This window comes from Cynocephalus volans, chromosome 7 (genome assembly GCF_027409185.1).
Source record: "Cynocephalus volans isolate mCynVol1 chromosome 7, mCynVol1.pri, whole genome shotgun sequence".
In the NCBI taxonomy this organism is placed as follows: Eukaryota; Metazoa; Chordata; class Mammalia; order Dermoptera; family Cynocephalidae; genus Cynocephalus; species Cynocephalus volans.
The window spans coordinates 128,440,039-128,465,925 of NC_084466.1; the positions used below are offsets into that span (position 1 = coordinate 128,440,039).

Below are 25,887 nucleotides of genomic sequence, written 5' to 3' on the forward strand. Positions count from 1 at the left end.
TGAACAACAAAAAAATATCTAAGTTCTGAGAGATTTTCTGACAGGAAACCTCACAGTGATCGGTGGTAACTTTGGTAACTGTATTTGCAAAGTTGTTTGTTTTATTGAGGATTGTTTTCTTTACCACAGATGGATAGTTTTCATTAAAAATCTCTTTTCTCTAAATATTGTATCAAAGGCTTCAGGTGTATAATAGGAGAATAGCATCACAGTATATAGACTTCAGATGAAGCACAATTTAAAAAATTATATTTCCTTAATGAATATTAGTGTTTTCAGCTTAAATAACAATATTTTCAGTGGTAGACTTAAAATATGTTGCCTATTTGATTAGACAAATTGCCTCTTTTGCTTAGAAGTCTTTAAATAATACTGTCTTTGGTTGGAAATATTCAAAGCAATGTATTTGCTTGTTAAGTGTCTAAGCGGGTTAGGTATCTAATAGGATACTTGGTTCTATAAGATTCCAATTATATTTTTAGAAATATTGACTATAAAGGACAAACCTGTTTCTATATGAAGTGGGGGCTTTTTTGTTTATCAACTCAGTTGCATATTTGTTTCTAACAGCCTGAAATAGGGAATTACAATGTCATCAGACACAAATTGTAAGTAGGTTCCATGCTGGGGTGATTTTTAACATAACTAGATAGCAAGACCTTTCTGTGGTCCAACTGAAAATCAAGAGGCATTGCATATTATCTTGCTCTGTTAGTTTTGGACAGAGTGGCAGCTTTAAAAGTTGTCCAGACATGAGATTTCTTTTCTAGACATGTCTATGAGGGGGAAAATGTCCTTGAGGGAAAAAGACAGTCTTCTAATTTTATGTATTAATAACATGAATTTGTGATTTGGTCTAGTTTCAGTAAAAAATTATTGTTTCCAGGCTCTCATCAGTATCAAGATTGTTTCATTCTTCTCTTTCCTGAAATTTTATTTGCTGTTTTTAATGCCTTCTGAATCAAAAAACCTTACCTTTATAAATTTCACCAATTGAATTCTGAATTTCTGCTGGTTTTTTTTTTCCAAAAGATTGGATTCAAATATTTATATATTTTTCTGAGTGTGTCTTGAGAATAAATAGAGCACACCCAAAATTATAAGCTGTTAACAACTGATTCACCTTAGACTATCTTGTTTAGTATGTAGATGTAATTTAACCATATAAACATATTTTAAAATAACTTTTGTCTTATTTAAAATTTAAAATTTTCTACATCCAATTTTCATGTACTTTTTGAGTTTCAGGTAGATTTAGCTCTTGAGGAATTTGGTTTTATAGTTTGTATAATATTGTGAGGCATTAAAAATTTATGTGCTTTCATTAAGGTAAATTTAGAAAATGAAGTCTAATTCAGAACTTCATGCTATGTAAACTGCTGTTTCTGATATCACTATGTATTAACATCTGTAACATGTTTTACTTTTTCTTTTGTCCTGTTAATAAAATATATAACCCTTGGAGATAATAGATATAACATGCTTTACTAAATTTATGTTGCTTCAGGAGGAAAAAATCCTGATTCCATGATTGAATTGATTTTGTAACTCAAATATATGACTAGTGTAATCTGCTTTATTGACTAGGCCTAATGCTTTTTTTATTTTTAGGCTATTCAGTTAACATTTGCTCTTAGTTTTAATATCTTCAGGTGTTTCTTTGTGTCTCTACAGACGGTGTACTTGATCTGTCCACTAAGAAAAGTCCATGTGCTGGCAGCACTTCCGTGAGCCATTCTCCAGGCTGCTCCAGTACTCAAGGGAACGGGTAAGGGAAAATTTGTAGCCCTCCACAAGTTTTCATAGGTAATTTATCAGAGATCGATGCCAGTCTCCCTTGTACATTTTTTAAATTAACCCTTCAGCATAACAGTTTTATAGGTGGGCCTTTTGTAAAATTGACTTATTAGTCCATTGATCAAGTAAAAGAATAATCTGTGCAATCTAGAATTGGCTAGTATAGATCAATTTTCTCAGCTGAGTACAAATAGTAAATAATCATGAATATGGCAAGAATATATGTCTTTGGACTTTTTGTTGTTGAGTGTTTTGGAATGTGAAACCCACACTAAATAATTCCAAAGTTTAGATGTAAAGCAGTATTACGTGTGCTGAAATTGTTGGATGAAAATTGGCTCCACTATTTAACTTGATATCTCTAGCTGGGGTTTGTGTATATGTGTGTTCATTTTTGTTTGTTTTGGTTTGGTTTTGGTTTTGGTTTCGGTTGTTGATTTGAACTGCAGTTTTAACTCTGTGGCAGTTCAGAAAATGTAACTGTATTTGTTTTCTAATAAGTAAGACTGGTTGTAGATGTTGGTGGATATCCATCTTACACTTCCAAAACATTATTACACGCTCAATTTTGATAACTTTTAGCAGACTAAAGTGAATTTTCTGACTATCTAATTTTATAGTGTAAGAATTGACTAATTTTCTCTATGTGTAGCAAGTAGCCATTAGAAAAGTTAGGTATTAATGAAGATATTAGATACGATATTGGAAAGGCATTTCCATAAAACTGCGTTGTGACCAAAAATCAATTTTATCTAGGTATGAAAAATAATGTGATAAGTTTAAATTAGTTAATATTTAGACTTATTTAACCTTTTAGAATATCAACATGGGTAAGGTATTCAGATATTAAAGGAACAAGTAGACACCAAATGGTCTCATCATTTTCCTTTTTCTTTCCTTTATTCATTCTAAAAATAACCACTAATTTAATCCATTTTGCATAGTTAATCTTTTTTTCTTACATCCTTCTTTTCACTATGATTTGTACTAGACATAAATCAGCATGGTCCCAAATCATCCGGTTCCATTTATATATAGAAACCACTTGAGTTGTGTAATTAAGGATATGTGTAGGAGAAGCCAAGTACAGTTTGCATAAATGAATCTCTTGCTCAAGTTTCACCTTAAACTTGGCTATACCAGGTCCTTCTATTATATGGTTGAAGTTGCCGTTTATCCCTATGAATGGAAAGTGTGTTCTTCTCGGTTTTGTGTTACGGAGACAAATGTACCAGCAGTACTGCCCATCTTAGTTGACTATTGAGTATGATACTTACTGTGTTACTTACTGATGACAGCAGTCCCTGTAGAGTTTTAGAGAACATAAGCTGGTTTATCATTATTTCTGCAGAGTTCCACTTTTGTGCCTAGTTAATATAATCATTTCCCTTGGGCATACTTTGCTGGTTCCAAGTCTTAATATTGATAATGCTTCTCTGTTGTGAAAAATCAAAACTTTATGAATTAACTTTGTGTAAGTAGTTGACTTTTTAAACATTATTTGAAAGCTATTCACTTGAAATATCAAAATAGATGTTTGGTATTTCAGGAAGATAAGGTTTTTTTGTTTTTTTGTTTTTAAAACCAAAAGAATATACTTCTGACAATAATTACTTGATTAAAACTTAAGGAACAAAGTTTTGGGGAAAATAAAGGGTAATTTCTTTTAAGCTTGGATTATTTCAAATGGAGAATCATAATATTTGTGTATCTGCAACTAGTTATGTTTTAAAATGGAGAAGTGTGGTAAGTTATAATGCAGTGGGTGTTTTGGTTGGTTTGGTTTTGGTGTTCCCCATTGAGCTGGTATATAAAAAAATATATATATATATTTTTTTTTTAAATAATATTTTTTAAAATATATTTTTAAATATATTTTTAAAAATATATATATATATTTTTTTTTTCCCCAAGCAAAATAAGAAATGCTATTTGGGATTATTTGGTTTTTGATGATGAACATCAACTTGTTTGTGGGATAAAAGAGTCATTATTTATAGGTTTCACCAATGTAAATGCTTTCAGTTTTATAGCTTAGATGTCATGAACATTGAATGCATTGCATTAAAACAAATAATTTGGCTTACTCTTTTATTACTGTACTTGTTTAGTGGTAACGTCACATTGGTAACACAATTCTGTGTAGATCTATGGAGACTGATGATTACTTTGTAATTAATAATTAAGGTGCTATTTTCAGAGGTTGCGCGAAACTTTTTCTCCGAAAATTTGTGAACCCAACCAGAGACCAGCCAACAGGTTTAATTTTTCTTTGCCCAAAAAGCTCCTGGGTTTTTTTGTTTTTTTGGTTTTTTTTTTTCCTTTTTCCTTTTTCTTTTTTGTGAACAGTTTTAAAACTAACTGCTGAGATCATTTTTTTTTTTTAATTTTAGAGAAAAATAAATAAATAACACAAAGTGATGTTACCCAAGCAAGGCCTTCTAATAAAGGAGTGGTCCCCTCACCTATCCCTCCCTACCTGTGCAAGTCCTGCTCACATCAGTTTCCTTCCATCCAATTAGGCGACCTGGGAGACCCAGCCAGTACCGCCCAGACGGACTTCGGAGTAGTGATGGGGTACCTCCAAGAAGCTTACAGGATGGAACCAGGGAAGGTTTTGGACACTCCACATCACTCAGAGTTCCACTGGCTCGATCCCTGCAGATTAGCGAAGAACTACTGAGCAGAAACCAATTGTCCACAGCTGCCAGCCTTGGGCCATCTGGATTACAGAATCATGGACAACACTTAATATTATCCAGGGAAGCCTCTTGGGCAAAACCACATTATGAGTTCAACCTCAGTCGTATGAAGTTCAGGGGAAATGGTGCACTCAGCAACATCAGTGACCTTCCTTTTCTTGCAGAAAACTCTGCCTTTCCAAAAATGGCACTTCAAGCAAAACAAGATGGAAAAAAGGATGTGAGCCATTCATCTCCTGTAGATTTAAAGATACCACAAGTTCGAGGAATGGATCTTTCTTGGGAATCTCGCACTGGTGATCAGTACAGCTATAGCTCTTTGGTAATGGGTTCACAAACGGAGAGCGCGCTTAGTAAAAAATTAAGGGCTATTCTTCCAAAACAAAATAGAAAAAGCATGTTAGATGCTGGACCCGATTCTTGGGGCTCAGATGCTGAGCAGTCTACCTCTGGACAGCCATATCCCACATCGGATCAAGAAGGAGACCCTGGCTCCAAGCAGCCTCGGAAGAAAAGAGGGCGTTACAGACAGTACAACAGTGAGATACTGGAGGAAGCAATCTCAGTGGTTATGAGTGGAAAAATGAGTGTTTCCAAAGCTCAGAGTATTTATGGGATTCCCCACAGTACACTGGAGTACAAAGTAAAAGAGAGGCTGGGCACTTTGAAAAACCCTCCAAAGAAAAAGATGAAATTAATGAGGTCGGAGGGGCCAGATGTTTCTGTAAAGATTGAATTAGATCCCCAGGGAGAGGCAGCACAAAGTGCAAATGAATCAAAAAATGAGTAGGAATACTGTAGAGTGCCAATTACTGTACAAACTGGGTGAGCACTACTGCATCTTTGTTCAACTATCATTGCTTGCACCTAACTTCATTTACTGTAACACTTGTTTCTTTGCAGATTTTGCACTGACTTGTGTGTACAGAGGTGAAAGGTGCATTCTGAATGTTGCGTATTTTTAAATTTCCATGTGCAGTATGGCTCGAAATATTGTTTGGCCTTTTGCATGTTTCTCTACAAAAGAGAATTGAGTTACCTCACAGAGAACAGATACATGGAAGTGGACTCCTTGCCTGTAGAGCCTGCATGCTTTTCTTTTTTTCTGTCTTTTTCTTAAGTTATTTTTGCCTTTACTTTAAAAAAAAAAAAAAAAGAGGAGGAAAAAAGCCCCCTTTTAGAAACCACCTCTGTCATACTGGGAGCTTTATCATTGCAAATTGGAAAGCTATCTTATAAAATTATTCAAATTTTTTTCCTGTAAGTCAACTAATTGAGGGATTAAACTAAAGAAAAAACTAAGAAGAGCAATGAACCTTTGCATTTGAGAAATTTGGTTATTCAATGATAAATAATTATTTGGGTCACTTATAATTACATTTTGTAATTTTCTTCTCACTATTAAATTTACTTAACAAATTAGAAGTCTATTTAGTGCTCACCCAGAGGGGAAGGAGGTGAAAAATGTGCACACACTACCTTCAGAAATGCTTCAATTAATTTCTTTGAACACTACCTTTGCTGTAATTTCATTTGGGATTTTCTAAGGGTAGATTTTGGTCTCACGAACAAGTGAGGATATAGCCTTATCTCATGGAGGACAAGCTCCGTTCTTACTCAGGAGCAGTCAGGGTACATTACGTAAAACAATGGAGGATGCCTCATTTTAGCAAACTAAGTTTCTTTGTATTCTTCAGTCCTTTTACAGAATTGATCATTTGCTAACTAATGATTGAATATCGTTGCAGCTACTAGTTTAAGATATACAAGATCTGTTTATTGGGGATGCAAGAAATAGGGAAAGCGATGTTAAGTTATGATATTGCAAACGTGGTACTTACATTTTACAGCCTCAGTAGTCTGCCCAATATCTGCATTAATAAAGAATCCATATTTGTGATGAGAGAAAAAACAACCCCAAGGTAACCTAATGTTATTTAGGTTGCGTATCGTTTCTAACAATAATTCAATCAGGAGTCAAGCTCATTGGAATTTCTTTTTTAACTAATATAAATACTAGTACAAGAGTGGGAGAGATTGGTATTTTAGTTTTTATTTAATTTGGTTGATTTGAAATTTTTTTTTTTTGGGGGGGCATCCTACATAATATCTCCTTAACTTTTTTTGATATTTAGCTGATTTTCATGGTTGTTTAGCACACAGTTCAGGACCTTGCAGATCGCACTCCTTTAAGAACATTTAAGCTTTTTTTGAGATGGGCTTTTAAAATTACTGTATTAAGTTTGGGAAGTTTATTTTTGCAGTTTTTGCAAGAATAAGTAGAGCCCATGGAATTTAATTTTGTACTGTGACCAAATTAAAATTACTAAATGTGCAAAACAAAAATCAACACCACATATATCCTATATTCTAATCTGCTGAAAAAGGTAGTCAGGCCCTTCTAAATGCTTAACCAAAAATAAACAAAAACCATTGGAAATTTTGTATAAAATAAAATCAAACTTGGAGTGTTGGTTAGATTGAGGTTGTGATTACAGGTGGATACTAACAGTTTGAGGAGAAGTAGGTCCGCATATTCCCAAGGCATAAATTCTTGCCTGGAAACGTTGGAGCAGTTCATTAAAGTAGGTTAAGGATAGTTTCCCTCAGCAACCTATGTGTTCAAAGGTTAGGCACACCATTGCTGTTATTAAAATACATGGCATTGCTTAATCTTGACAGAGCCTGGGTGTGAGTTCCTCTTTTGGTTTGGTTATTTTGAGTGGCAGTTTAATCAGTGAATGACTGAACCTGTTTCCTCTCAGCTTTCTGGTCTTCTCAACAGATAAAGCAGTTTGGGTTCAGTAGCGGTATATGACTGCAATATTTCTCACCTAGCTGGAAGTTGCAATAAAAATATATTTGAACTCTATGGTTTTCATCTGCAGTTGAAGGAAGTTGTAGAAAGTTTGCTGAAAGCAAAGGGCTAAGCTTATGAAAGAAACCTCCTTTGTTCCACAGTAAAGAATTTGTCAGCACATAATTAATTGCAGCCATGGTACCCTTTTGCATGATGTTTGGGGTGTTCAGTAGCCCAAAATTGCTGCAAAAAGGTCCTTTGAGAAATTAATTTGTGCTTATTTTTATCCCCTCTCAGAAAGACATCATTAAAGGCCCATTTAAAAATCTGGCCCTAAAAAGTTCAATTTTATAGAGTTTTACTGTTCAGAGAGGTTTAATCCTATGTGGTAGTCAAGTGATGTATGAGTTGAGTTATGTAAATTTTGTCATTGTAGTGTACATGGAGTGATCATTTTACTAACATAAATATTTTCTATGTGTGTTTCAGTGGATGACAATCGAGCAGCAGAAGAATGGTGTGCCTACCCTTTAATGCTGCAGTTTAAATAAGAGAATTTGTATTGTGTCATTTCAGATTGTAGGCTGAGAGTTGTAAATAGTGAAAATTTGAGTAATTTTATTATTCGTTTTGGTTAGAAAGTGAATTTAAAAAAACAAACCAAACTCTAAACTTTCTCAGATTAAAAGTCCTGAGACCTGAAGATTGTAATATTCATGTCTGTGAAGCTTTTAAACATTACACTTGAGATCAGTCATGACTTGATATTCAGGTAAATTTTCTTTTTCAAGAAGCTTTTGAATAAGCATATTTCCTCCAAAGGTCTCTTTCTCTTTGTCTCTTTTTTTTTTTTTTTTTGAGTGTAGATTATTTTAAAGCACTAATTGCATTACATTGGTAACTGCAATATAAAATAGCCATTATTGTTTTGTGAAGCATGGTTGAAATTAGATAGTGGTCCCTTTTAAATTTCATGAGCCTCTCAAAAAAAAATCTTAAAAAAAAAAACAAAAAGCTGCTGAATATTTCAAAAGATATATATTTTACCTTATTGTAGGGTTTGTAAAGTTAGTTTGTAATATTCAGGTGCACTTTTAATGTTAAATTTTGTGTTCAGACTTCCATTATACCATGTATTTCTTGGAGGTGGCTCATCACATGGCTGGCTGTCGGTCTTGGTGCCACAGTGATCCCTTAATGTTCTATTTCTCTCTTGATTTGTCACTATTCTGTATTGGCACTTTCAGTGTAGATATTCTAGTTTGGGGATGTCCTTATAACGGTGTAATAGAGATGGGTCTATCCGCATGCTTAATTTCTGCTAATCAGAGTTTTGCATGGCCCAAACAACAGTTGGCCATTTTTATAGTGTGGGAAAGTATAGTTCACAACTATCTTGTCACAAAAGCCTTTTCTCCTCATATTTTACAGTAGACAGATAATAACGTTAATCAAATTATATAATGTTATTCGAACTAATGATAGGAGATAATGTATTGGAATTCTTGCATTCTAAGTGAGAGAACATGGATATTATAGAGTAGATAAGCTATGGCACTGTAAAATCAAAAACACTAATTCTGTGGAAGGGGGTATCTAGTTGGTATTTTTTATCATTATAGCTTTCTCATTTCTGAGACAGTATAGTCATCAAACTTGACAGTAATGTAGTATGTTACTTCGTTCAGTAGGCTTACAAGTGACTCTGAATTATGTTCGTGATGAGCTATACACTTTTTTCTGTTCCCCAAATACCATGAAGGACAAGGTCTCTCTTTCAGGAAAATAATTTATATTTGTGTATAATACTTTTTAATATTAAGTTTGTTGTTATTTGGAAGTTTAGATGTTGCTTGATAAACCTTTGCTGCAGCAGATCATGAATATGAGTAAGGCTTTGTGTCATAATAGGGGTCTTTATGTGAAGTTAATTACTGTTCAGTTCTGGTGAGCAAGCTCAACAAGTGTGAAGTGTGTATTAGCTTTATTTGGTACACTTTTACTTTACAATATTGAAGTGCTTTTAGAACTCTGGTTATCTTATACAAACCGTTACCTCAACCAATTGGCATTTCTGTTCCCCAACATTTTACCTTAGCTATAATATGAGCTGTACGGGATCAGATAGTAGAACAGTAAAAGGCACAAGGAAAAGTTTAGTTCCCAATTTTCTGGAGAGAACTCTAAATTAGACTAAAAATGACTACCTGTTAAGGCCCATATCATAACTACCTTCTAACATTAGGCAGTACATAGCAACCTTTGAGCTGCTGATGAGCTATGTGTTCTCCCCTACCCCAAGTAAGCACACGGTGCCAGGCCTGTTTTTAAGCCTTTGTGATTCTCTTACATTTCATTGACCCCCTAATGGTGAAGCTTGGATTCATTTAGATATTTTTATAAAAATGAGTCAGTTCAGTGTCAGAACCTGAAATTATTTTGAGGAGTTACAGCGGGTATGTGACAGGTCAGTGTCATTTTCTTTAACAGCTTGTAGATTTTTCCTTGTAGATTTCATTTTAAAATCACATATTTTTGCTTTTATAATTCTTTCTTTAAATGCCAGAGGTTGTTTTCATATGAACCACTCTTTTCTGTATATTCAGGTTGCTGTCTTTGGTGGTAGAATATGGCAATAGATCAAATTGCTCCACTTATTGTTTTATAGGAACTATTAGAAGTCATAGGTTAAATTTTGGCCTTCATGAAGATATCAAAAGTTGTTTTTCTTGTTACCTTTCCATTAGAATTAGGTCTTCAGTAATACTGTGGTCAGGCCAGTATTATTAAAAACTTGGTGGCTTTAGCCTAACGGTTCATTTAGAAGACTGTTTAACTGTATAGGGATTTTTTAAAATCTTGTAGCTTTCAAAATCTACTGAAAAGGAAAAAAGTATAGTTGTGGTACAAGGAATACAGGCCTGTAGACTCTTTCTTCTTAGTATATTTTGGATTAATTCTGTCCTTGAGACTTGAATAGGATTTGTGAACACGGTGACTGAAGGGAAAGTAGAGGAAACTCTTCATATCCTCTTTTATTCCCAAATAATCTCACAGTTACCTTTAAAGAAGCAGACATTAGCCCTGTAGCATAACACTGTAACTGTGTGCCCTAAGTGTTATGAAGGAGATTGGGGGAGGGGGAAGGGAAGTAGGATGGGAAAGTATGAAGACTTTGGAAAAGGCTAAAGATTCTGCCCTGTAATACTAAAAATGAGTCATGGGATAAATAATGTGGTAAAGTTGGGCCATCTTCATTTGAAAGAAAAATCTTTTAGATTGTTTGAAAATGAGAATCAAGGCTAATTAACGTCAGTTTGACAGACAATAAAACATGAGTTAATTCTACAACTATTTAGGGGGTAATTTTCAGGTTTCCAGTTCATTTAGAGCTGTATCAATAAAAAGCTGAAAAGCAAGCACTTTTAGTTAATCATAAATTTATTGGATGTAGCAAATATTATAATCATAATATTTAATCTTTATTGTTTGAATGTGGAAATGAACTCTTTACCCCATCTTGAACTGTCATTGAACAGTCTCAAGATGATCTTTTCAACACTGGAAATGACCCTACACACATACCAAAAAAACCTAAAGCAGTAAGACATATTTGAAGTTCCATACCTCTTAAACTTTTTAGATTTGTCTTGGGAAAGAATTTATGAACCTATAACCAGTATTAGTGCAGTCTTGGGTTCCTTGTTCTGCATAATTGCACCCTTTCTCAGGTATGTCCTGAAAACATAAATTTTAAAATAATCTCTTTAGAGATTAGATTCTCAGTGGATAGTGTGTAAGGGGATTTGGGGTGGGGGGCTGGGGTAGTTGGACACAGGACACTAACACAGTAGAGCAGGGATTTTTAGCAGTCAATAGCCAAATAGAATTTCAATCTAGAATATTTTTACCCCCTCAGACTGAGTGAAACAACTCCTGTTATCTGGTAAATACCCGGTGCTACACTCCTAAAAGTCTTTTCTTTTATCCAGGTGGACTTTTTTCCCCAGCTTGGTGGAAGGGTATATCGTAAACTTCGCTGTCACTGGAAAAGCACTTGTCCAAAATGTTTTTAAAGTACTAGAAAAGGGATAATTCAGCACTTTTTCTGTTACAACGCTAAAGTCTTAATTTATCTTTGGAGTCTTAGGTACTGTAAGTTTTAGGATGATTATTTAAAAAATATAAAACATACTGCGTAATATGGGGTCAGATCACATTTATATAAATAATTCTTATTTAAAAAAAAAAAAAAAACGTTTTGTACCTTTCTAGTAATTCCAAGTGATTGCCTCATGTTCCCCATTTCATTAAGCATTCAGGCTTAAGAATTTAGAATTCGAAAGAAGGTGAGGGGGAAACTCCCCCAAAATGAAAAATTTTGTCAGACCATTTCAGAAAAGTAAATCACTAGGAAAGTGGGTAGGGATTCTCTCCCCCTTTAAGTCTTCAGGGAATGAGCAGTATTTAGAATCTTTGGCTGAAATTCAAGCCTTTTTACTATGTAAATTTTTAATATTGATTCACTGACATGCTTTTTACATCAGAGGACTGAAAATGGATCTTAATGTTTTTAAGTTGTGGAAGGGTATATTTCTAAAATGAGGGGGGATAATTAACTAGGTTAGTATTACCAGCATTAGTAAGTTTAAGGAATTTTAGTATGTAATAGCAAAGTGTTTGATTAAAAGTCTAATCCTATATTGCTAGTCGAAATTAGTTACATTCTGATCTAGGAAAGATATAGTCATTGGATATTGAGATGCTTTGCTGTCAGAAAACCAGACTAAGAAACCTTTATCTGACTCCCACATGTTGCTTGTTCTGATGGGATGTATACTTTACAGCAGCTTATTGCTGCTTTGAAAAAGATGTATAAACTATACATTTGGAGTGTTTGCATATAATTGTTTATAACCTCCACTTTAAACTGTCAGACATTGGTATTTTACCAGTCCATACTGTTAAGTAAAACTAATGTTCTTAGAATTCAACTTGTACACACTGTTTAAAAACCCTCAGGGACAGTTTACACACTCTTCTCACTCAATTCAGGTACTTTGATGCTATTCTTAAACCTAACAGTGACTTGTATTTTTCTGTTTTGCTTTTATTTCAACGTGCTGGTAGCACATCTTTGATGAATGTCAACTTAAAAACTCAGTTCAGGTATCCAGGTATAACTCAGCCAAACAGATTTTAAAGCTGCATATAACTCTCCAGCACACGGTGCCTCACACTCTTATAGTGGCATTCTATATATTCAGTTATTACTACTGAGCAGATAATATGGGGGTTCCTGTTAACAGTGTATTTTTTTTAACGTGCATAAATGTATAGCCAGCACACACACCACACCATACACACACACCCACACACACACACCCACACACACACACACACACACACAAACTTTAAACTATATATTTTTAAATGCCACTAATCGCCAGCACAAAACAGTAGACATTCCTAACTGCTTCTGTAAACTGTTACAGATGCAGTTCCTCCTTGATGTGGCTCTTGCTTCTTCACCATAACTACTACTAAATTCAAGCACTGGTCCTTGGGTGTCTGACCTCTACATTCTAGTTTATGCAATGTCTTTAGAGAATTCTGTGCACTGGCCACTGTGATGGAACCATTGGGCCAGGAGTGCTTTGAGTTTATCAGTAGTGATTCTGCCAAAGTTGGTATTGTAACATGAGTATGTAAAATGTCAAAAAATTAGCAGAGGTCTAGGTCTGTATATAGCAGACAATTTTTTTGGTGTATTTTGTAGCCTTGAAGTCCTCAGTGACAAGTTTCTGATGTAAAGTTCTAATTCTAGTGTTTTAGTCCTTTGCATCTTTAATGTTAAGGCTTGTCTCTTAAAATCTTTTTGTTTTCTGCAGTACTATCTGTGGTCAACAAAACAGATTATTCCTCTGCTTTAATATTTGATATCTTACATCTAAAAGAAATTCTCTCCATATATAAAATCCATTGCCTTTGAAGATATGGAAAATGGCATCTTTCAGATTTCTAGAAGTTCAAGTGTCATGCAACAAAACAGGAACCCCCTTTACTCTTATGGACCTCATTTCAATATACTGTTTACAGTTTGACGGAATTGTATAATTTAATATTTCTCTTGTACTGTAGTTTATATTTATTTACAGATTTTTTTTGTACTGTGTGATTTGAATTTTTTGTTCCTTGCTATGATCAATGTTTATGTAGTAGAGCACTTATGATCACAAATTAAGTTTTTTGGTTTGATTGCACTACATTAAATTTTTTAATGCAGTTCTGATTTTTGACTGGACTAAAATAAGCTGTGTCTTAATGTATGTGATGAGTACTTAAAATTTTAATCCATGTGGCCCCCCCCTTTTTATTTTTGCATTGTATGTCAGAAGCGCTAGTTCTTTCGTGCATGTGTAAAATTTAATGGTTCCATTGTATTATTTGACCATGACATTTTGGAGAAACATTCCCAGCTGTAATGTTGTGTATGGTAGTTCTCACTGGATGCTAGACTTTTCAAAACCACTATTCTTCTAATAAATTTTGTTGTGAAAAACTGTTTTAAAAGTTTGCTTTCTGCTTCCTACATTTTTAATGCTCTTTTAAAAATTCACAAAAGGGCTAAGAGTTAGAAGAGTACTGTAAATGCGTATGTAATCAGAGTTGGTAATTTTTTATGATAAATTCTTTCCAGAAGGAATTCTCTTAGGTAACTAGAAGTTGCTGCTACAAAATTGTGCTTCAGTACTCAGGTGCAATACTGCCTTGTGATTAAGTATCTTTACTAATTTGATATTCCCCCTGAACTACCTCAGTTTTCTTCATTTTATTATTTGCTTTAAAATATCCTTCCATACTTCCTCAAAGGTTTCCCCCTTTTTAAGGGGAAAAATCTTTTCAGCTAAACAAGATATGTTGATATTTTCATAATACCTTCTTCTGGCTGGACTTTAATTTTCATAATTTTTTTAGAGTAAAACTTTGTGCTGAGATTGCTTACCAGAAAAGAATAAATGATTTACTAATTTTTGTTTGCTCTTTTCTTGAGGCATAAGTACAAAAGCAACATTGTCAGTCAGTTAAGGTTATTATAGTAGTTCTGATGTTTGGGAGGATACTGATAATACCTTTTCCTAGAACAAATAAAGAACAGACTATATGTTGCTCAACATTTATATTGTGGTTTGTAGAAACTAGATGTGTAAAGAAGCTTTTTGTATTTATTATACAGAGATTCTTGTAAAGTTAGGAGAAGAGCTGAGAATTATACTGCATAAAGATTAGAAATATAAGCAAAATATTTCACAAAGCTACTTTTTCAAGCTCATTGATGTAATTACACATAGGCAAGTTGAAGTGATTTCTGATTATTTCTAATGGTATTTTATATTCAAAGATGATGCTATTGTTGATAGTTGGTCTAGCTTATCTTAGTCAATAGTTTTTGTCTCAAACTGGCTATTTAGCTGGGTTTTTTGTTTGTTTTTTTTAAAAAAGATGACCGGTAAGGGGATCTTAACCCTTGACTTGGTGTTGTCAGCACCACACTCACCCAAGTGAGCTAACCGGCCATCCCTATATGGGATCCAAACCCATGGCCTTGGTGTTATCAGCACCACACTCTCCCGAGTGAGCCATGGGCTGGCCCTATCTGTTTCTGTCTTTTGATCTGATATTTATAAAATAGAAATTTTGGGGGGTACTACAGGCTGTTCATTGGCTTAATTTTTTCCCTTTTGTTGTGCCACATGTTTATAGAATATTTTTTTTTGGAAATCTAATTATTATTTCTTTGTAAATGTCAAAGCTATAACTACTTATTTTTTGTCATTTCTTGCCCTTATATATTCTAAACTGGTGGCCAGATCATTGTAGTATGATTATAGCCTAGCATGTAATGAATGGATTTGTTTATTTTAGTGATTCTATCTTCTAGTTGATATTTAGCTCTTCAGTTGTTATGACCCTATTTAAAGAAAGTGTCTTTTAAACCAGAATTTTCTTTTTTTTTTTTTTTTTTTTTAAAGATGACGGGTAAGGGGATCTTAACCCTTGACTTGGTGTTGTCAGCACCACGCTCAGCCAGTGAGCGAACCGGCCATCTGTATATGGGATCCGAACCCGGGGCCTTGGTGTTATCAGCACCACACTCTCCCGAGTGAGCCACGGGCCGCCCCATAAACCAGAATTTTCTTCTCTGATTCTGCTGATATTTTGAAATTAATTCAGGGGGAGCCCCTATGACTCAACAGGTGTGGGAAGAAGGGAAATTACATAGGGGAAATGGAATAGAAAAAATGGAAATGATATCACTTTCTGCAATATCCTGAGTTGTGGATTTATTATTTTTTCCTCAAGGACTGTGAATTTCTCTCACCAAACACTTGTATCCAAATGTAAAAACATATACCTAGTTTATGTGATCTTAGGTTTTACAGCTGGAATGAGTGAATAATCCTCTTTTTAATAGAAAGTAGTTAATACATAACAAATAACTGTTCTTATATTCATTGTCCACTTTATCATTATTTGCTTCCAAAAGGTAAGCATTTTAACACAATTTGTTTTATTATATTCAGCTTACAAGTTGTTAAACTTTCTGTTTTGGAGGAATATGGTAGTATGTGTGTCAGAATGCATTCACAACTAAAGTAGACAAGCTTGTTTTTAGAGGTTAGTGGAAAAGAAGTGTTCTCGCAACAAAACGATGTTGAAAAGGAAAAAAAAAGGTTGATGAGTATATACGAGTTTAAGTCATGATTTGGTTAGCGTTCAACTAGAATTTGAAAAGTAAGCAAAAAATATCAAAACTCATAAAAATTAAATCCTTTGAGTCTGGAGCTTTTATAGGCATGTGAGAATACTTTACTGTGGTGTATTGACTAGGAATTTTTAAATGTTAGTTGTACTCATCTTGCCAACTTTATTTGATCAGCAGTATGGGGTGATAATGAGTTGTTTGATTTTTTAAAATTTATCTTTCCATTTGGTATAGTAGAAAGATCGTTTGTTTTTTTAGCTGCAAAGTGAGGGTGTTTAGGACTCATTTCAAATCTGAATCTATTAAAAATGTAATTTTCTATTAAATGTGAGACAAATATACAAATAATATCTGTTTGAGCATTGGGAAGTATAGTAGTAACTCTATTGAATAATAAGATCTTATTAAATCCAGGTCTTACCTTTTCATTTTTCTTAAAAGGAAAAAAAAAATAGATTTGGTTGTCATTTTAGATGGCTTTTATTTAAAACAGGTTCATTTTGTTAAGCTTTTGTTTTATGAACTGTGTATGAATATAATACTTTTGCCAAAATTAGCTTGAGCAGTCACTTTTTATTCTCATTTTCAGTTATTCCCAGTTTCTATTTCTTTTGTGTACAGACTAGTTCTGCCTTGGGTCTGAGAGTACAAAGGGTCCTGGGGATCATCAGGTATAATCAATCTCAATCAGAATCAAATGAATACAGATGCCTGGTCCTACACAAGATCCACTGAATCAATGTATGGGAGTGACACTTAGACACCTTATGTACAAGGGTACTTCAAAAAGTTTGTGGAAAGTGGAATTGAAAGATAATACAAATCTTTCCATGAACTTTTTAAAGATCCTCGTATAGTTGAATTATGACCACAGGAGATTTTGATTAATCCACTGACTCAGCACTGTTAACCCCATTTTTTTTTTTTTGTCTTTTTGTGACCAGTAAGGGGATCACAACCCTTGGCTTGGTGTCGCCCGCACCGCGCTCAGCCAGTGAGTGAACTGGCCGTCCCTATATAGGGTCCGAACCCGCAGCAGGAGCGCCGCTGCACTCCCAAGCACCACACTCTCCCGAGTGCGCCACTGGGCCAGCCCGACCCCGTTGTAATCTAATCACTTTTAGATGAAAAACTTGGAAATTAGGAACTTTAAGGGACTTGTCCCTCCTTACACAATGAGTTGCTCGTAATACTCATGATTCTAAATCATTATGCTTAATCTCTATACCACGTTGTCACTCTTCACTCAACCTAACACTAGAATAAGCAATTTTAACTACTAATAATTTTTTTTAGGTTCAGTTCTAACTAATTAGATCTCAACTGTAATTTAGTTTGACTCTTGAGTAAACTTACATTGCTTTGTAGGCAGAGAATGAAATGTATATTATGAAATTAGCAGTAAAGAAATTACATTCAAAGCATATAAAACTTCAGGATTAAACAAAAGTCAGCATTAACTGATGACTTTGGGAAAGCACTCATAAAGGAGGTGGATCTTGTAGAATAGGTAGGATAGAGAGAAAAGAGTAGGGAATGTCCCAAGTTTAAGAGACAGAATTTGATGAACCTGATTTAAAATCTCAGCCCTTCTATGTTCTTACTATGTGATCTTGAACAAGTTATTGAGCCTCAGTTTTGTTATCTGTAAAAGGGGGGTTATACTACCTAGCTTATAGATTTGCTATCAGGCTTAAATGAGATTCTATATGTAAAATAGACTCTTTACCAGGTGCTCAATAAATGAAAGCAGAGTAGTGAAAGCACCTGGCAGGTATTAATTTAAAGAGAGGAGTAGGAGAGAGAAAATCAGATTTAAAGGCGTGGAGGAAACTATCTGATCAAATTTTGAAAGTGAGGCAGATGTGTTTATATTCAGCTGAGGCACAGGGCAGCCAATCTTGTTTTAATGCTTTAGGCAAGGACATAAAAATGTTGGAGCTATGATTGAAATCTGGAGTTCTGCATTTCATGGGTTTTAAGGGAATGTAGTCAAACTGTTAAATCTTTTTTTTTTTCAAAGGCTAAAATGCAATGAAAGTTGTTTGGAAGTAGAAGAGGCTTAAGATTAAAAACTATGAAGTTACATAGAATTTATCTGCATTTCCATTGTATAGAGTTTTTTATATGTTTTATTCAAGGTTGAAATTTCACATGCTTTGAATCTGAAGATTTTTATTTTTTCATGGTAGTAGAGTTTGAACAATATAAGAGCCAAGTGGGAGTGTGAGGATGTGTGTTTAATCATCAAAACTTTAGGTTTTAGTGAAAGACTTCTGGGATTCTTCTGCATATTTAATGTTATGTTAGTTATTATCAGATGGGAGTTCTGTGAATTTCAAGCCAACAATCAGGTCATGGTTAACACAGTTTTAGAGGTGTTGATTCCAACATCTATTAAGTTGACTTGAGATATTTTTGCCAGAAAGACCTGGCAGTGTGACTTTGACTAGATAGAAATGAATTAAGAAGAAAGTAACCAGGACAGCAGAATCTTATGAAGTGCTAAGGATTGGTGAATCGTTGTACACCAGAGTTTTTCAAACTTGATCGACCAGTTGCAACCTGTTAGCAGGTTGGCTGATCAGTTTAGTGGGTACTAATCAGCATTTTAAAAAGAAATAGAATCAGAGTACATAGCATATAGTAAGAATAAATACTTTTTTTTTGAAATACACATACAAACTGGCATCTGTGTACTGCATCACTTTGTAAAAAATATTTCTTGTTTTGGGTTGCAATCAAAAACCATAGTGGCTTTTGAGAGCCAGAATGTAAACCATACCTTTCATGCTCGTTTTCCTGGTACCTTGGAAAGCACACTAGGAACCCCCTGTATGCTTGCTTAGTCAGGAGCTTACATACTTAACCGTCTGACCTTCAAAAAATCCTTTCTTTGCCTACTTTGTTGATTTGAATTCATTTTGAGTGGAAGCTTATTCTTTCCCTTATGATTATATGTCAGAATATTTTTTCTGCCCTTTTCAATTCCTTTGAAAAATGCATAAGGAGAATTACTATTTTCACTGCATAATAATTTATTTGGTTAGTTCATTCATTAGTTACTTAATGCCTGCAGTGAGATGAGAGCTTTTGGCACTGAAGCTACCAAGTTAAAAAGGACAAATGTCCTTGACTTTAGATCACAGTCCTGTGGAGAAGATAGATATATTAACTGTTACCATGCGTTGTAAGTGCTATTTAATAAAAGATAAAAACAAACTGTATGAGTAGGAACTATCTAACATGGCCCCCCGGAGAAGGCTAAGGAGGGTGGAGTGTAAGCAGTGGGAGGTTGACAGGTTTTGTGCAAAAAAGTGACAAGATCAGATCTGGGCTTTAGCAGTTTTGAATAACGTGAAGCCAACTTGAAAATGAGGAGAAGCTGGGGGCAGGGAGTTTACAATACTGTATTCTCCAAGGAAAGTCAACCCAAGTATCTGAACTGAACAGTGTATTGGAAACAAAGGAAGTAATGGAACTAGTGGTAGAATAAATATCTAAATTCACACAGAATACCTGATATTCATTATCTAAATTATATGGCCTAGTCATCTTATGTCTGTGTGTGTATGTACGTTTAGTTACATTTTGTGTTCCAATATTCCTGAGTAAAAATTTGAATATACAAATGATTCTACTTAGTTCAGCCTTCACCCAGTACATCTCCAGTAGTAGCCTGGAGTGTTTCCAGAGAAGGATGAGGTTGAGGATGATTTTAAAGAACTATTAATTCCTAGAGCTCCCCAGAAATAATAGATATAAAAATAGATGTAAAAATACTTTGCTTATTTCTATACTTTAAAATGTAAAATATATATATACCTCCTCTTTACCTCATCTAACATTCATGAGGTGAACAATTGGGAAATGACACTACATATTAGATTAGATATCATAGCAGCTCTTTTTTAATGTTTTACATTTTGCAAAGTTGTCTGAGTCCTTTAAATAATTATAATTAATTACTGAGGAGTGCTATCATTGTGTCAATTTTAAGTGATTTACCATCTGACAGCAAAAGTAGAATTTGCCACTCTTAAGTTTAGGACATACCACAGATTTGTATGGTTCTAAAACTTATAATTTCAAGAATGGAGATTTAACTTCAAGAGAACATGAGAAAATTTAAGATGTAGAAAATCCCATAAAAATCATGAAAAACTCAACACTATCAAATATCCATTTGATTAAATAATATAAAATGGTAGTAGACTAGAAGTGAGGAATTAGGGAACATAATTTCAGATTATTGTCTGGCCAAAAATACAACTTTTATGCCTCGAAGGGGGCTGAAGATGTGTTTTTATGTTTTATTAGAAGAGTCAAGCGAAATTAATTTGCAAATCTTCACTTTAGTTTACTCAATCTAAAGCTTTCTTTCCCCATCTGATTCCTTGGGACTGCCTTTTTCTGCTAGTATTAGCTCCCATCCAAACATCATTCACTATCGCTGTTATCTTTTTCAATCAAGAATGTGTTTTGGTCATTGATGATATTGCATTTGTCCATCAAGCCAGTGTCATTGGTAGTTAGAAAGTAGGTATTGGAGAGAGTACCTGAACCCACCACTTCCAAATTCTAGACTCTAAAACTTGTCATTTCATCTCTGTTACATCTCTTTTCCATTTGTCTTTTATCCTAAAGCAAGCATTGACCATCCACCATTTATATAAACTGCAGGAATGCTTTCCTTTAGGAATTTAAGTACTGCAGTATTGACTAAGTAGGCAAGTTCAGCTGTGTCTAACCTCTGATCTAGAAAACCATCACTGAGTAAATCATTAAAGATAGGGTTGTGAAACAACACATCATTCTTAAACTGTGCCTTTTAAAGTTTTTATGAATATTATCTTATCCTTTTACCACACCCTTAAGAATTAGGCATTGAGCTGATGATAGACAAAGTGGTCAAGGTCTTGTAGGCCTCTCACCAAGGAGATAAGTTCAAAACTAATTTGGGTAGTTGGAAGTCAGGTTCCCCCTTTTCTTTTATAACCCTTCCTCCCATTTACCAATCTCTATGATCTTATTGTGCTTTAGTGTTGTGTGGATATTACTGATTAATAAATAATTCACTGAAGTATTAAAGTCCTGTTGTGGAGTGGAAGAAACTTGAATTCAGCTGATTTCAACAACTGTGATGAATTACTGTTCTTGTAAAGACCTTATTTAGTCAGATATGAAGGACATAATATGATAGACTATGATCACTGAACTAAAACATAGTGCTTCCAAGACCTTAAGTCAAGTTAAGGCAATGGTCTGCAGGACAGAAAATTTCCTTTCCCTGGTTCCCTACTAGCTACGTAAGAGTAAATTAATGCCAGTGCTGTATTTAGGCTCTATTAAAAACTAAAGGCTATTGGAAAAATTGAATAACTAGAAGCAAACATAAAGACTAGCTGTTTAAAACTTAGGCAAGACTAGCTAATACCCAGTTTTTTTAAACATGAAAAAATAGTAATAGCATTAAACTTAAGGAAATTGAGGTTAATTTTTAAAATTAAATATTCAAATGATAAGAAATTAAAATTTATTAAACTTAGGTTACATTGGGAAAAATTCTAGAAAACAAACAACGTAGGAAGCTGAATAATTTAGAGGCACGAACAAAAGTGATTTTATTACTATAGTTGTAAAGTTAGCTATTATAACAGGGCCGTTTAATGACACCTGGACAAAGGTTAGTATTAATGTGAAGGCTTTCAGATCCAAGTAAAGGTACTGGTGAGCTCATGCCTCTGTGTCCAGTTGCCTACCAAACAACTCAAGATTCAGATTCTTATAAATATCTTAACTCGATATGTACAGAACAGAACTTACCCAGAGACATGTACACCCTAACAACCTCCAGCTTTGTTGCCTCTGTTCCTGTCGCAGTAAGTGGTACTGACCAAGAAGAAAACCCAGGAAGCATTCTTATGCCCCCTTTCCCTCCCCTCTGTTTTGCTAGAGGAAACCAGGAAAACATGAAATGTGGTCCCTGCCTACATTCAAGTAGCATACATCTGCTTGGGAAGCTAAGGGAAAAAAGGACAGGTCAGTAAAAGGTAAAAATTATAGGGTAAATATACAAGGCCCCAAATAATTGCCAATGAATCTTACAGACCACTTAGAATTTCAGAAAAGGATGCAGTCAATCCAAGTGGAGATCATTTTGAGCTGGCCAATAATGAATTGAGAGCACCCTGCTACTTGCTCTGATGACCCATGGTTCACCAGTACATTGTCTCTGATTCTTTTTGTCAGGAAAACATGTAAATGGCGTTTTGTTGATGTCATTTTCTCTCAAGCAAGGTTGCCATTTGCAGTTAATCTTTTCATCTCCTGAGCTTCTCCAAACCACTAATCTAAATGCCTCTTAAGGTTGGTGTAGCCTGTTTCAGCCTCTCTGATACTACTTAAGTATCCAAATGTTGTATTGCATTGTTCCAGCTTAGAGTTCAGTGAGTCTTAATAATGTTTCTTTAGTCTGCCTTAGTTGTGAAGACTCCACCTCCTCTTGCCATGATGCTATGAAATACATACATACCTACCAGTGGTTGTCTGTTGAGCCATATTGCCATGGACATTTCTTCAAGGCTGGTTGCATAGCCCTTTGGAAGACCTTATGTTAGTTGAGGGTAATGAAAATATTCAGGTACTATAAAAGTATTGGGACATGTTGGACCCCAGCAGATCCAGGTCTCACAACCATAAAGGAAGTTGTATATCACCTGTGGATTAATCTTTCAATTTTTTATTCTATGTGAGCATCACTTTAGAGGAAAGTGCTTCCTCAGTTTCCTGCAGAACACTTTCATCTTATTGGGTGCATGCCTTGATTTCATTCATCTCCAGTCATATTGTTAATCCCAAACACCAAAGCTTGCTTCCACAGAACAGACACAGGCATGAAGCAGTATCTGAAAGATTTTTACAAAGACTTCTGTAATAATTACACTTCTTGAATTGGGGAGAACCATTTATCTCTTCAGTTATTTCTTAATCTTTTCCGCAGACTTTTGTCAACCTTTTTTGCCTTTTTCATATATTACTAAAATTCACTTTGAATATGTTCTCTGATTTCTTGAAAAGGCAGTAACATCCCACTTATTTGTGGTCACCTACCTTGGAAACATCACGACACATCCAAGAACCAGGAACTAAGGAATAAAGGCCTGTGAGCAGCTGAAGTTGTTGTTAGAAAGTGTACATGCTTACTCATAAAACTGTTCCTCAAGCCCTCACTCAGAGCCTGCTTATTTTTACTTAAAGTACCATTCTAGCACTTGGATATGGTTTCTCAGGTAGTGAGTAAAAGTACTCTACTAAAGATGAAAGTGGAACTGCTAAGATCAGCTGCTATTTGGAAGCTGAAGAAGAAAGATTTCAGTAAAACCACTATGGCTTTTTTATATTTAGGGAGTCAGATTTACTTAATTCAGTAACCCCCAAAGCCATCAATATATTTTAGTTTAGTGTAATAAAAATAATAGCCAAACTTCAATAAGATTGCACGTGGTAATGATCCTGAGTATTAAGAAAGAATAAATTGTGTTCAGAGATTATGTAATTCTTTTAAAGACTTCCATCAGAAATATTTAAAATTTTTAAATATTTGCTTTAAAATCCTGTATAAAGGGTAAACTTTATCTAGAAAATTCACTTTTGTCAGGTTTTAAGGAAGCATTAATGCACATTCCTGGTCTCCAAGTTAAATTTATTGGAGCACACTTAATTTGACTGGCTGACAATAATGATAATTGGTGTTTGTATAAACTTTGTAGGTATTCTCTTGCAGCAATTCTGAGTGGTAGATGGGGCAGGTACTCTGCTAGGACCCAAAATGGTTAAGTGATTTGGGCAAGGTCACACAACTTGTAAGTGGCAGAACTACCCACCATCCCACATATACTGTATCCTGCAATGCATATTGTGCTGTTGGCACTATCTGATAGACAGCCACAAAGTACCTCCTGGAGGGGTCCTTCAGCAGGCACTTCCTCCTGCCTTCTCCGTGAGCTGGGAAGTCTGCAGCTGCATGAGTCGTTTCTTGAGCTCCCTGGTCCATCTCATTGAGTCCAGGAATTGGAAATGATTGTAACAGTCACTCATTCAAGGGTATCACTAGTGTCTTCCCTGTCCCAAAGATAATATTTGTCATTCTCGCACAGCAGGAGGAGCTTATTTCTGTTGACTTTCCAGATGTTGCCTTTTTAAAACTTTTTACTGAAGTACAGTGTACAGATAGAAAAGTGCATATATCATGAGTGTACCACTTAACGAGTTCTTTCTAGTTGCTTTTTGTCTTTTCTTCCCTTTGGTACATTTTGGACCTATTGCCACCATGTACTTCAGAGTTCACCATACCCATGCACCCTTTGTAATACTTCCGTAATAATATTTTTTCCTATTCACAGTTCAGTTATCAGTGTCAAGTTTGAAGTAGGCATTTTCTAGGACATTTCTAGTCTTTCCAATCCATGGTCTAAGGTAGGCCCTTTCAGAAACCCATGGCTCCACTGAGTAAAACTGCTTTCTTGCTAGCTGAGAAAATAAAAATACAATGTAACCTTTTCTCTTATAAAGCAGTTTAGGTTAAGCAGTAGATTTGACTAGTTAGTTTTTTGTTCTTTTTTGTTTGTTTTATATTTATACGTTTTAGCAACTTTTTCACCACTTGTTCTTAAAAATCTCCCTGAGTCAGGAACAGAGAGACTAAAATTGTCTAAGCACCTACTCTTTTGTGCATTGTGCTTTATGTATGTTATCTAATTGATAATCCACAACAATCCTTTGAGATACTGATACTCAGTCCCAACTGACAGATGAGGAAACCATGGTTGAGAGATTAAGTAATTTGCCTAAGATCCTGTAGATAGTAAGTGTCACAGGTAGAAATAAAATCTAGGTTTTTTCATATTCCACAACCTCTGCTCTTTCCACTGTAACCACACTGCTTCAGAGGCCAGTGGAGGGTGGGAAGGTAGGGGTGATGTAGGCTGTCTAGGGTAAGCCTTCCTACAAAGGCATCTCATGACTGGGAGATAAAAATCAAAGATTAAAGAGAATAATTAGCTAGAAGATATTATCAATTAACATCTGTTCACATACTTATTAAGCTGCCCTCTGTGCCCTGCCATGTTTCACGTAGTCAAATAATAGTTTCCTGTGGAATTAAAATCGGGGGGGAGGGGGAGGGGGAGATTGAGGAGTTGTATGAAACTTCAGGAAATTGGAGCACTCCTACTGCATGGTCTCAGTAAAACTCAGACATCCAGAAGTACAAAGCAGCTTGTGAAAACCTTTGGCTGCCTAAGCAGGCGTTGCCTTTAGCCCGTCTTGGATCTAGTATCATCCATTCCTGCTACCCCCGCTATCCAAGGTAGCTTTAAGAAATAATTGGAAGGGGCTCTTTAATGTATAATGATTTCTGTGGATGATTGTGAAATGTTTAGTGAACGTCTATGAGAATGTAACAAGTGAGACTTGTGTGAAGATATACTAATATATTGCATTGACAGAGTTTACAATGTGGCTTCATACCTCTTTTAATCAGGACTTGCTTGCCATTCTACCTCTTAATGTGTCTAAAATGTGAAATTACTGATTTCTATTCCTCCATGCCCCAGGAAAGAAGTAGAAGGATTCCTCAATCACTGTTAGCAGTATTATAAAGTCCAGTCAGCTGCTGAGAAATCATCTTAAAACTATAAGTTCTCTAAATACTTCTAAACCAATTTTTAATACAGTGTGTCTGAATTTTTGTCAGTGTTGTGGACTTATAAGCCAATGATTATCAATAGGAATACCCAGGAATGCCTAAAGGAAAAGTA

The 25,887-nt window shown here is 34.9% G+C and overlaps 1 protein-coding gene across 10 annotated transcripts in view; it reads left to right on the plus strand.

Annotated features, from left to right (window-relative positions):
- Nucleotides 1-25,887, plus strand: part of LCOR (ligand dependent nuclear receptor corepressor) — a 147,246-nt gene that overhangs the window by 114,454 nt on the left and 6,905 nt on the right. For 8 of the 10 annotated variants that reach the window (XM_063101802.1, XM_063101806.1, XM_063101804.1 and 5 more), the window contains one exon: nt 1,675-1,768. In XM_063101802.1, the coding sequence (XP_062957872.1) occupies nt 1,675-1,768 (94 nt within the window). Of the gene's footprint in view, nt 1-1,674; nt 1,769-4,319; nt 8,095-25,887 lie in introns of those variants that run through there. The other 2 variants (XM_063101811.1, XM_063101810.1) reach the window with 2 other exon arrangements.